General features: G+C 65.9%; 2 protein-coding genes across 2 annotated transcripts; both read left to right on the forward strand.

The window, feature by feature from the left end:
• Positions 1–958: 958 nt before the first annotated feature.
• On the forward strand, positions 959–3,019 carry H696_05857 (hypothetical protein; the record flags this gene model as incomplete). The annotated part of the gene is made up of 1 exon (XM_009499656.1): positions 959–3,019. One exon carries the CDS (start codon positions 959–961, stop codon positions 3,017–3,019), a length of 2,061 nt encoding a protein of 686 aa, XP_009497931.1.
• Positions 3,020–3,992: 973 nt separating this feature from the next.
• On the forward strand, positions 3,993–5,655 carry H696_05858 (hypothetical protein; the record flags this gene model as incomplete). Its single annotated transcript, XM_009499657.1, has 1 exon — positions 3,993–5,655. A coding segment is annotated over exon 1 (1,548 nt), but the record flags the coding sequence as incomplete, so codon positions are not given.
• Between the last annotated feature and the right edge of the window lie 6,367 nt (positions 5,656–12,022).

The following is a 12,022-nucleotide window of genomic DNA, read 5'->3' on the forward strand; positions in this document are numbered from 1 at the left end:
CCGGCGCCAAGAACCTCGACACCCATGGATTGCGATCTCGGCGCATCGTCTTGCCCTTGGGTCGCGCGTCACCCCCCCCCCTTCCGATCGTCTCGCTCGGCCCAGACGGCCTTGGTCATGTTGGAGGAGGAAAAAAGTCCGAGCGGCGGGAGGGGGGGAACAAACGGCCCGGCGCAGGGGCGGGGGGGAGGGGGACTTCGTAGGTGTATCCCACCGAGCGGACGTATTTGGGCAACAGCAGAACACCCGTGGTTGCCGACCGCCACCGGGCACAGCCCGCCAAGGTGTCTCCCCTTCTCCCCCTGCCGCTCCCCCACACACACACACACACACACACACACACACGCGCGCGCGCGCGCGCGCGCGCGCGCGCACATAACCATAAATAAATCTGCCGGCAGCACTTTGTCGGCTCGCCCCGGGGAATAATGTGGGGGAGGTCGGTGTGGTTGTGGGCGAGGAGGAGGTTGCTGTCGTGGCGTGTGATGTGGGAATGGTATTGCCAAATAGGGCGTGACTTCCTGGTGCCAACGATGCTTGTCATTCGTTGGGACTGATCGGCATGAAGCCGCATTGGCCGCCTTTCCCTGCGCCAAGAAGAGGGAGGCCATGTCCCTGGGGCCCTCTCGTCTGCCGCGTCCGGGAGCATGCCCGTCCAGGGGTGGAAAGCAGCACACCAGCCTTTTGTGCGAGATTGCCAGAGGCGGCATCCCGAGCACGTTGTATCCCTCTCCTTCTCCCTCCCTCTCTTTCTCCCCCTCCCCCAGACCGCCCTCCCTTTTTCACGAGCCAGCCCAGCTCCAAGAGCCTAAGTTGCATCGACACGCACGCACGCACGCACGCACGCACGCACATCCACTCGCCCAACTTGATCGCCTGCTTTTAGCCATACGCCGAGATGTTCGCACGCCTGGGGCCACTGGTCCTCCGGCGCCGGCCTGCATCTCGGTCGCTGGCGATGCTGGCCGCGTCGCGATCGGCGCCGCCGTCACCGACGGGCCCCCCATCGAGCACCGGCCCCTTGGCAGCCCCGCAGCAGCCGGCACCGAGTCCGAGCAGCCGGTCCCCCGCGCCACGGCCAGGATGCCTGCCGGGGGGCAAGCGCTTGCCGGCGTCCGTGTGGCTTATCCAACTCCCGGAAGTCCCCCTGACGCCGGGCGAGCTCTACTGCCGGGACATCGAGGCCGGGCGAAAGCCCCTTCCGAAGGGCTTTGACTCGGTCAATTGCCTGCGGCTGCTGCTGCGGCTGTTGGGCTTGCAGATGCAGGCGTGCACCATGATGATGCTCGGCCGGCTGATGGGGTTCGACCAGAACACCATCCAGGTGCTGAGCCGGGAATATATCCTGCAGGGGCTGGCGATCCCGCCGCCGGGGCGCAAGACGGCCCCGCGCGCCGTACGCACGGTCCAATTCTCGGAGGAGGCCCTGGCCGAAGTGGAAGACCTGATGACCCGCGACCCGCCGGTGCCGGTGAAGGTGATCGGGTATCTGCTGGGGTTACCCCACCCGATCTTGTATCGCGGCATTGAGACCATGCTGCCGGATTTGATGCCGCCGGTGGAAGATCGGGGGCCCTGCCTGTGGCGCCTGCTGATGCTGGCTTCCGTGCGCCCGCCGATGCACCTCCGGCAGATGGCGACGCTGCTGTCCGTCTCGCAGAGGGCCATCCACCGTGCGGTCGACATTTCGGCCTTCATGCCGACCTTGCAGATCGACAAGCCCTCGGCCTCGCAGTGGCGGCGGCTCCGGGAACTCCTGGCCCAGGAGGACCCGGTGCTCTCCCTGGCGGAGATCGCCGACCAAACCAACATCAACATCCGGACCCTGATGAGCTGGGGCCCATACATTGACCCCTCCTATGCGGCCCGGGCATGGGGGCAGCTGGACCAGATGCATCCATTGCGATCGGGCTCCTCGCCGGCCGGCATGGCACTTCACAGGGGCACCACGGGCCAGACCCTGAGGGCCTTTCAAATTCGCTGGTATCGCCAGCTTTATCTGTTTGCCAAGCCGCCGGGCGCATCGAACGCCGGCTTGAAGTCGCACAATCGGCCACGCCAGCTGGCGACGATCACCATGGGGGACTATCTCGACCGGTGTTGTCCCCTGCCGCTGGAGGCCATGGTGTCCATGGCGGCCGATGAGGGGGCCGACGCGGCGCCCCGCTTGGGCCCCGGCGACGATGTGCACTCCGAATCCCTCGCCCGGGACGACGCCCAAGACGGCGGGGGGGCTGCTGGCGCCGGCGTCGGGCCCGCCACGGCCGCCGCCGCCGCCGCCGCCGCCGCCACCACCACCACCGCCACCAGCGACCATGGCAACTGGTCGTCGGAGGACGAGCGGCTGCTGTGTCTCCTGTCTCTGCGGCCGGCCTTGTCGATCTTCGAGATATCGGTGCAGATGTCGGTCCCGAAGCACACCCTGCAGGAGCGCATCCGTCGGTTGAAGATTGACGAGGGCCTCCGGTCGAATGCCCCCTACATGCGCTTGACCGCCAGGGGGATCGCCGACTTCCGCCAGCTGGCCCTGGAGGCGGATCCCTCGAAGGCCGGGCATACGCGACGCTCGGTGCGGGACATTGCCCGGAAGTTGGGCCGCTCGCCGGATGAGGTGTTCTCCGCGCTGCACCGGTACTGTCCGGAGTACTTTTTCCTGGGGCTTCCGCCGGAGCTCGCGTCCGGCCCGGCGGGCATGTATGTCCCGGAGGAAAAACTGCAGCCCCTGCTGGCGGCGGTGGCGAACCAGTACCCGGTGCCGGTGTTGCACCAGGTGGCGGTGGATCTGGCCTGCTCCCTGCCCCAGGTGATCAACTCGCTGCGGGTCCATCTGCCGGACATGCCGCTGCCGCAGTACTCTCGGACCTTTTTGTATCGTCTCCCGGAGCTGGAGGCCTTCCTCAGCCAGGGGACCTGGCCATCACGGAGAAAGATGGCGGCGCATTTTGGCATCAGCCTGTACACACTCTCGCACGCCTTGCAGACCATCGGCTATGTGCCCGCTCAAAAGTCGACTGTGTAGAAGATCGGAAGAGCACACGTCGGAGCTGGAGGCCTTCCTCAGCCAGGGGACCTGGCCATCACGGAGAAAGATGGCGGCGCATTTTGGCATCAGCCTGTACACACTCTCGCACGCCTTGCAGACCATCGGCTATGTGCCCGCTCAAAAGTCGACTGTGTAGATGTGTCTGCTGGGGAAAGAGAGCGAGTGGGCGAGAGCCTCGCGGGTGTTTGGTGTTTCGCCGCCGGCGCGGTGCGCTGGCCTAGAGGGAGACCCGGGCCCTGTACTTCGCGACAATTGAGAAAGGCTCCTCGCTGCTGTGTGTGTCTTCCTGTGTATGTGTGTGTGTGTGCGCGCGCGATCTGAGCTTGCATGCCGGGTGGGGAGGGGGGGCGGGGGGGGGGCTGTTCGTCAGACACAATGGTGCCTTCAGGACGCCATCGGTCCGGGAGCCGTTGCTGACAGGCGGGTGCCGGCGACGGGGGCCGAGCGTGCAGTGCGCCTACCTGGCGGTGAGGTGCACACAAGAGTGGCTGGTCCTCCGGGCATCCGGGGATGGAGGGAGGGGGTGCATGAAAGTGCCTCGTCCCCGGGGAGGGAGGAGGGGTCTAGACGCGTGGCGGCACGGCCTTCGGGGCCAATCGAGCAGGCAGCCGGCTCCCGAGCGCCGGGGGGGCTCGGGCGGCGGTGCCGTGTGTTTGGATTCGCACGTGCGTTGGCATCTCGAGGCACACGCCTGTGCATGGGGGTGAGATTTCCGGCCCATGCCATGCCAGGAGGGCGGGGCTGGGGGCGGCTCTCCGCGGCCCGGGGCCTCCTGGCATGGGGGGGCCGCGCCTTGCCCGGGGAAGGGGAACGGCCGGGGGATGGGGCCCGACCACGCGTTGAAAGGCACGTCCCACTTCCAGGATGGAAGCTGACATGCTGGCCATGCTAGATCGACTACTCGCTTCCCCTCCTCGCTCTTCGTCGCTCGCCCCCCCCCCCCCCCTTCCAACATCATATCCCTTCTGTGATTTTTTTCTCTCTCATCCCCCCCCCTCCTGGCCGGCGTCACACAGGCAGCCTCGTGTGACACTGGGACCACCTCCTCGGTGAAGCTGCTCCTGATGCTCTTCGGCTTCAGGGCTGTCTTTTGTCGCACCATCGGGCTTTCGGTCAGATGGCAAGCAGCTGCTCGGTCGCTGCCGGGTTTCGTGCCGCGGAAGGCCGGCTCCCCATGGGCGCCTGCGGGCTGGAGTCGGCCGGCCGGGGCCGGTTGCCCTGTGCGCGAGGCATCCTCCACGGCGGTCGGGGCCCGAGACACGGGTGGAGATGACCGCCCATGTCCCGCCGGCGTTCATGGTGGGGACACCTATGTGGCCCTTTCGCCGGTGGTCGACCGTCGGCCGGCTGGATGCGCGGGGACGCGCCTGTGCCGGGACATCGAGGCCGGGCTGGCCACCATGCCGCGGGCATTCCAGGATGTTGAGGACTTTCGCCTCTTCCTGCGTCTTGCCGGGGTCCGGAATGTCTATCTGTCGACGACCAGCGAGGCATCCATCGGCCGACTGGTCGGGCTGGATGTCACCACCACGCGACACCTGTTGGACCGGTATGGCAAGGACTATGGCATTATGCCGGGATCCTGTGCCTGGGAGGGAGATGTGATGCCGGAGCATGCGACCTTTAAGGATGCCATGTGCCTGGCTCGGCGGGACCCGCCGATATCGCGTCAGCTCCTCGCGCGACTGACAGGCATGTCCACTGCCCAGACGAGGAGGGTCCTGGAGCATCATTTGTCGAGGGAGGAGCTGGCAAGGTTCCACCAGCACAGGGTGTGCCTCGGGCGCTTGGGGAAACTCCTGACCGTGGTTCCTGCCCAGCCGCTGGCAATCATGGCCGAGCTGCTGTCATGCACCCCGGGGGAGGTGCGAGCCGCCCTGGCGGAGCACTTCCCATGGTTCGAGTTTGACGATCGGGAAAGGATGAACCTGAAAAGCATCTGCCTGATTCGCCATGCGCTCGACACCGCGATGCTCGCGCCATTCTCGACCACTCCGCTGGTGGAAGACATGGCCAAGAAGACGGGCGTGACGCAGCGGAAAATCCACCAACATGGCCCGGGGCTGTGTCCGAAGTATATCATCGCCCTGAATGGGCCCCTGTCATCCGGGCACTTGGCCCTGCTGCGCTCGGAAATGGCCTCGGGCGAGCTGACCCTGAGCAAGGCGGCCGGGATGCTGAATCTGCCCATTTGGATGACGCACTGGTACATCAGGTACTACTTCCGGAATGCCCACATTCCGAGATCGGCGAGCCAGCCGATGACGCCGGCCTCGCCGAGCCAGGCCAGTCCCAGCCTCACCCTGGTGGAGTATTTGGATAGAACCCTGCCCGGTCCGAGCGTGTGGCTGGAGACGCAACAGGCCCTGCATTTGGGGGAGCAACCATCCGCGGGTCATTCGCTGGAGCAGCTGCTTGTCGAGGAGCTGCTGGGCGTCCTTGCGCTGAGGCCGCCACTGTCGAAGCCGGAGATGGCCATGCAGCTGGGGCGACCCCGGAGGGAGCTCCGAGCCGACTTTCCGGCAATGCGGGCAAAGGGGCTGTGGCAGAACTGCCGCCTGGATCTGGAGTTGCCGGTGGAGGACATTTTGCACCTTCGGAGCCTCGGGGAGCAGGTGCACCCGGCCGGCGGGCGCATGCGCTTCACGGTGCGCGAGATTGCACGGCGGCTGGGTCGCCATCCGGACTTGGTGTTCTCGATGCTTCACCGGTATTGCCCGGAGTACTTCTTCCTTGCCCTGCCACCGGGGTCGGGCTCTGGCCCGGGGGGGATGTATGTGCCGGAGGGCAAGCTTAATGCCCTGCTGGTGGCGGTGTCAAACCGGTATCCCCCGCCGCTGCTGCACCAGGTGGCCGTGGATTTGGGCTGCACCCTGCCGCAGGTGATAAATTCCATCCGGAGGCAGAATGTCCATGCGGATGCTCGGCTGGAGGCGCCGCTTTATGCGCGGCATCCGGCTGGACGCTATTTCGAGGTGGCCACCATCGCGGCCACATGCCACTCTCCGCTGAGGCATGCGGCCAGCCTGGTGCTGGGGTCTTCGACTTCGACGATCAAGGCACTTGATTTTTTCCTGGAGAATAGACAATACTCGCCGCCCGGTGGTGCCTCCACATGAGGAACGGGCGTGTATCTCCTTGTCTTGGATCCATGTGGGTGCATGAGTGTGGGGTGTCTCCGCGCGGGGTGCGCGGGGGGTGGGGGGGGGGGGGGGGGGGGGGGGGGGGGGGGGGGGGGGAACCGGACAGGGGTGGCGAGGGTCGAGGGCATGTCCGGGGAGTTGTCATGGCCGTCGTGGCGGATAGGGCATAGCACGCAAACCAGGGGGCAGGGCAACGCGGCACGCGGGAGGCACGGCCGAATCGGGGGGCGGGAGTGGCTCCTGGGGAGATGGCCGCCCGGCGGGGGGTGGGGGGGGCTTGAGGCGTGGCTTCGTCGCGAGCATGGGAACTGAAGGCGAGGGCAGGGGAAGGTCCCCTCCCGGGTACATCTCCCCGGTCCCGGGGGTGGGGGAGGGGCGAGCAGCAAGTCGATTGCCTTGCAATGGACCGCCGCTCCCTCGGATGGCTGAGCCCTCGGCCCCTCGCGGTGCCGTCCGACATCGACCCAGTGCTTGGCCATGGATGCGTCTTCCTTTCGTGACACCGGCACCCTGGCTCCGGCTATTTGCGGAAGGACCCGGATTCGCACCTCTCGCCCATGGGGTTTTTTTCGTGTCATTTGTGCCTCTCCCTCGCGGGAAAGGAGACCCCATTGTGGCCACGGATCGGGACACAGGCGCCGAGATTGCCCGCTGACTGTGAGAAGGCGGCTGCGGCCTGCTGCGGCGCTGGGGGGTAGTGCGGTTCCCCTGTGCCTGCCGCTGATTGCTTCGGGTGGGACATCACTCCCGCTACGATGCTGAGCCGCGGCCGGGGAGAGGCAGGCTCTGGTGCGACAGTGGGCGAACGGGGGGGGGGGGGGCTGCGTGGGTTGTAGAGGGCCTCGGTCGGGACGAGGCAGCCGACGACGGCCCCTAGCCGGGGAGATTCATCTTGGTGCTGGCCACCGGCGAATGATGCTGTGTCCAGCCGGGAGGGGGCGGAGGAAGGAGCGGGCGGGAAGGGTCACCCAGGTAGTCGGGCACCATTGGTCGGCGCCCGGAAATGGGCCAGGACGTCGGCGAAGGGGCTGTCGCGGGGAGAGGCAGGGGAGATGGCCGGTGCCCGGGCGATGGGGCAGCTCCGCATGTCTTGCGCCAGGGTGCTCCCCCGAGCATCCGGCGGTCGAGGACTCGGTGACACAGCCCGGGCGAGATCCCCCCACACGAGGGTGCGCCTTTCCCTGGCTGGCGCGTCTCACGTCGGGGCAAGTGTCATTTCCATTGAAAGAGCACCTCCTCGAGGCGGGGGTGCCCATTGCCAGACAGCGTCCAAGATGGGCCCGGCCGGGGGCGACACACGCCGGTGTCGTGGGCGTCCACCTACCGAGGGCGGGATGAGACATCCATTCGACTGTCGGCGGCTTTGGTGCCAGATGAGGGGGACAAAAAATGTGCCCGCCCACGGGTGTGTCCTTTGGTGTCCTGGATGCCAGTCGCAAAGCAGAAGAGGCTACGGGCCATGTTGGCCGACTGGACACGCGTAGTGACACCACGGCCCGGGGAGGCGTGTGCCCGGGCCGGAGGCATGCCTGGCAATCCACCCAAAGCCAACAGCTCGATGTGGAGGACATCGCCCAAATCCGTTGGGCGAGCTGCCGCGGGAACAGGTGGGCTGATTGTGCACTCGGTGGCAAGGGCGTTGCCTAGACGTGGGCAACATGGCCCGGCGTGCGGGATGGCGGAGAGCATGACCCGGGTGGCACACCATGTGGGTGCCACGAGCCGGGATGGCTGCTGCTCTTGAGAAAGCCGGCACCGGCGCGGCGGCTGGATCCGCCCAAGCGTGTCGGGCGAGTGACGTTGGGCAAGTGCACCGGGCGCTTCTGGTTGGCGGAGTCGCTGGAACAGGGGCAGCCCAAGGGTGAGGGATGGGGGCGCGATCGAACACCGGAGCGCCTGGCGATCGCCGGTGCGCGCCCGATTGACCTGGCGCAACACGACTCTGGGACGGGGGTCGGCCCGTGGCTTTGGGGGCCGGCCTTTGGCCAGGGTCCGGAGGGCCAGTGACAGCGTCGGGCCGGCCGATACCGGCGATCGCTGAGGCGGGCCGCTGTCTCTCCCGATGGCGAGATTCTCCTCTGGCGGTGCCGGGGCAGGCAGGTGGTCCTAAGCGGTCGAGGGCGTGCGGCCCACGGCGGGGGGAGATAATTGGCGATGTGGGCTGGCGTCCGGGCGTTCACGCTGCCATGCTGCAGGGGCATTGCCTGGGGTGCCTCCCTCGGACCCTGGAGGCGGGGCTCGGCGACAGGAGGAAGGAGGTGTCGGCGGACCAGCCCGGGTGCGCGGCCGAGGGCGGCGGATGGCCGGGCGAGGCTGTGTTGTGTCGACGCGCATGTGCGCCTTGGTGCGAGTGGCGCAGCCCAATGTATCGGGCGTTGCACGCTGCTTTGGCGATTCGAACAGGAGCAGCTCCCGGCCACGAGGTGTGGCATCTCAGGAAGCGGAGTCAGCAGGCTGTTTGGCTGTGAAAATGGCCCCCTCCCCGGACGATGTCGAGCGAGGCTGCTCCGGGGGATGGGCGAAAATCCGCTAAATCCAGGGGAGAGCACAAGTTTCCACATGGCGGGGGGGGGTGCATCTTCGGCCGATCGTTTCTCCAAGCAAGGGTCACACAAGGCGAGACCGGGCGGCTGGCAGGAAGGAGGAGAAGGGGGGACATGGAGTAAGCGGGCCCACGTCGATGGTACTGTCGCAAAGGAAGAACGGCCACCATTTATTGAGTGTGGTGGCAAAAAGCACATGCCAATGTAGATGCCCTGGCTGCTCGATTTTCGATGTACTTCCTCGCGAGTGGGGGGCAAGGGAGAAAGGGGGTGTTTAAATGTTCATAAACATACACGGATGTTTTCTGTTTTTCGGGGAGTTTGGTGCGCGGCAACTGCGTGTACTTGGTCCACCCCGCTCCGTTTGTCCCCCCCCCCCCGGCCGAGGCGCATGAATGTTTTCCCGATCCACGCGGTCCCTGCCTGTCCTCTTCTTTTTTTTCTTCTTTCTCCCCCTCTCTTCTTCTTTTCTCTTCTTTCTCCCCCTCTCTTCTTCTTTTCTCTTCTTTCTCCCCCTCTCCTCTTTTTGATCCTTCTCCCTCCCTCTCTCTCTCCCTCTTTTTTATCCTTCTCCCTCTCTCTCTCTCTCCCTCTCTCCCTCTCTCCCTCTCTCCCTCTTTTTGATCCTTCTCCCTCTCCTCCCCCTACCCTCTCCCCTCCCTCTCCCTTCTTTTCCTCGTCCCTCCCCCCTATCAAGCCTCTGTCCTGTTCGCAAGAGGGTGTGACATGGACTTTGGACTTGCCCCCCCCCCTCTCGCACTCGCACCCCGGCATGTGTGTGGTGCTCCTTTTAGGCGCTGGTCCCCCCTCGTCCGAGCCCTTCTGTTTGCCTGCTCCCTCGGTGCGCGCCTTTGCGCCTCAGGGAGCTGCCTATGACTCGGCAGGAGCACAGGGTCCCTGCGTAGGGGAGGCCCTCCGATACCCTTTCTACGCCTCTCTCTCTCTTCCACTCTAGGTGCGCATGGTGCTGCTGGCCCGGCGAGGGGCGGATGCGGGAGGCTCGATGGCGCTCTTGGAGGGTGCCGCCCTCCCTCGCCGAGCAACTCGAAGCACGCCATCACAAGGCCTGGCTCCTTTCCTTCTGGCCCTTAACCGGCGCATCTGGACATGCGCTTAGGCGCGCGCATGCCCCTCTCTCCCTGTTGTGTCCGCCCCCCACAGGGCCCTTTTCTCTGCTGCGCCCCTCTTTGGGGCCGCCCTCCGGTGGCTGACTTTCATGCCCGTGTGCCCGCCGCCACCGAGCCACGTGGCATCCATCCAGCACTGGGGGGGGGTGTAGCGCGAGCCCCTTTCTCCTCCCTCTCCTCTTTCGTGTCGCCTGCATCCACCCACCGTTTCTGGCCCTTGGCAGCTTGCTCAGTGCCGTGCGGGCGCGCATGCGCACCGCTTCCTGGCGCGCCCTTGCGCCAGGGCTTCCGTCAGTCACTCGATCTGTCGCCTTCTGTGCATGGCCGCCCTGCCTCGTGGCGGAACGTGCTACTATTCTGGCCGAGGGGACGGTCAGTGCGCGGGGCTTAAAGTCCCCTCGCTCCCCCCTCCATGCGGAGCGCGCGATGTCGGCGCGGCGAGCGGCAGGCCTGTCGTCTGTCTGGCGGCCCCCCTCGTGGCATGCCTGTCTGTCGGCCGAATCCCTGGCCAACCCGTGCGGAGGGTCTTTCTCGAGGAATGCCGGGAAACACCCTTTCTCAAAGCCCCGAGATAATCCGCGCTGGCTGCGAAGGGTGGCGGGAAAGGGCGTGCCAGCAGCCCTGGCAGCCGGAGGGTAGGGGGGTGACGCCAGTGGAAGAGGCGGGGCACCGGCAGGGGGAAGGGGCATGGTTATGGCCTGTGGTCTCTCAGGGTGCATCCCACAGGAGGACAAGGTGTCTTCAAGGCAATGTGGCGATTGCTCGAGCGCAGGATCATGCACGGGGAGGATACCGGCCACATACATTGAACGCCCCCTTCGGGGACGAGGGACGCCACTTTGGGCGTCGGGGGCAGTGTCGCTGCCCTGAAACTTCCACGTGGGCACCAGCAGGAGCATTACGGCGGTGGCGGGTCCTTCGTCTGTGTGTTCCAAAGGAACAGTGGAAGATGGGAGGGGCACACGAGGGCCGGCCTCCGGCGAGGGCGGCCCATGTGCCATGGCCGGGCCGCGAGACATCGAGGAAGCGGGTCACCTCCGGCGAGATACCTTCGGGGGGAGGTGGGAAGAGCTCGGCTTTAACTGGTGCCATTCAGCCTCCTTGAGCCCCCCCGTCGAACCCTCCTCCGGGACGTTGAGGCTGGCTCGGAGCGCCCGCTGTTAGGGCAGGCCTTCGGGCGGGCATGCGTCCCCTGAGGACATGAGCGCCCTAACCGGCCGCAAGGCTTTGTCAAGGCCGGAAGACCTCGCTCATCGCGAGAGAGAGGCTGGTGGTCGATCGCAAAGGGCCGAATCTAGGGAACAGCCGGCGAGCGAAACGACAGGGGCTCCCGGGAGGATCCCATCCTCGGACGGGTGGGGCGGGGCGCCCGCGCGGGAGTCTTTATGCACAGTGGCCCACAATCCGCTCATTCACATGTCCATTATGCGAGGTCATCATGTATGCGATGGGTTGGAGGGTTGTGTTTTTGAATCACATGCCTGTTCCCGTGGGGGAGGGTGATGGCGTGTTGTCGTGGTTCGCGTCGATCGTCCCACGGAGCGGGCCTCACAGCGCCCTCATCCTCCCAGCGGGGACCGGCCGCTGGTGGTGCGGATGTCGTCCTGCGCAGGGGAGACACATCTCGGGCCCAAGGGGAAGCCACAAAAAGTGATATCATTCTGCGTCTCCTTTTCTCCTGCCCTTGTATTCCCTGTTTATGCTTGATCAGTCTGTTGCTGGCTGGTTTTGGTGCCCTCGGCCGGAGCCCGTCTCCTGGGGGCAGAGAGCTGGCCATGGGGAGCATGGTATCCCCAGCCGGGAGGAGGGCCGCGAGGAGGGGGGGGCTGTCGCGGCTCTGCTTGGCCCTCTTGCACGCCCACGATCAAGGGCAGGCCAGCAACCGGCTATTACTTTCCTTCGCTATGGTAGGAGCGGCCCGATGCGGGAGCGGCTGTGGTAAATGCATCGACACCAGCAGTCCCCACGACAAAGAAGGCAGAGGAATGTGCATCTGTCGCGTCGGTCGAAGATTAACGTTCATAGCCATGCATCCCGCAGTTCGGTAGAGATGGTGCAGTGCCGCAGACAGACCGGCAATGGGCGGGCCGAAAGGTCATCCACCGGGGATGTGGGATGGACCGGCTGGTGATCGAGAGTATGAGAGTCCGCCGCAGCCGGGAGGCT

The sequence above is a fragment of the Fonticula alba genome (genome assembly GCF_000388065.1).
Source record: "Fonticula alba strain ATCC 38817 unplaced genomic scaffold supercont2.14, whole genome shotgun sequence".
NCBI classification, from domain to species: Eukaryota; order Rotosphaerida; family Fonticulaceae; genus Fonticula; species Fonticula alba.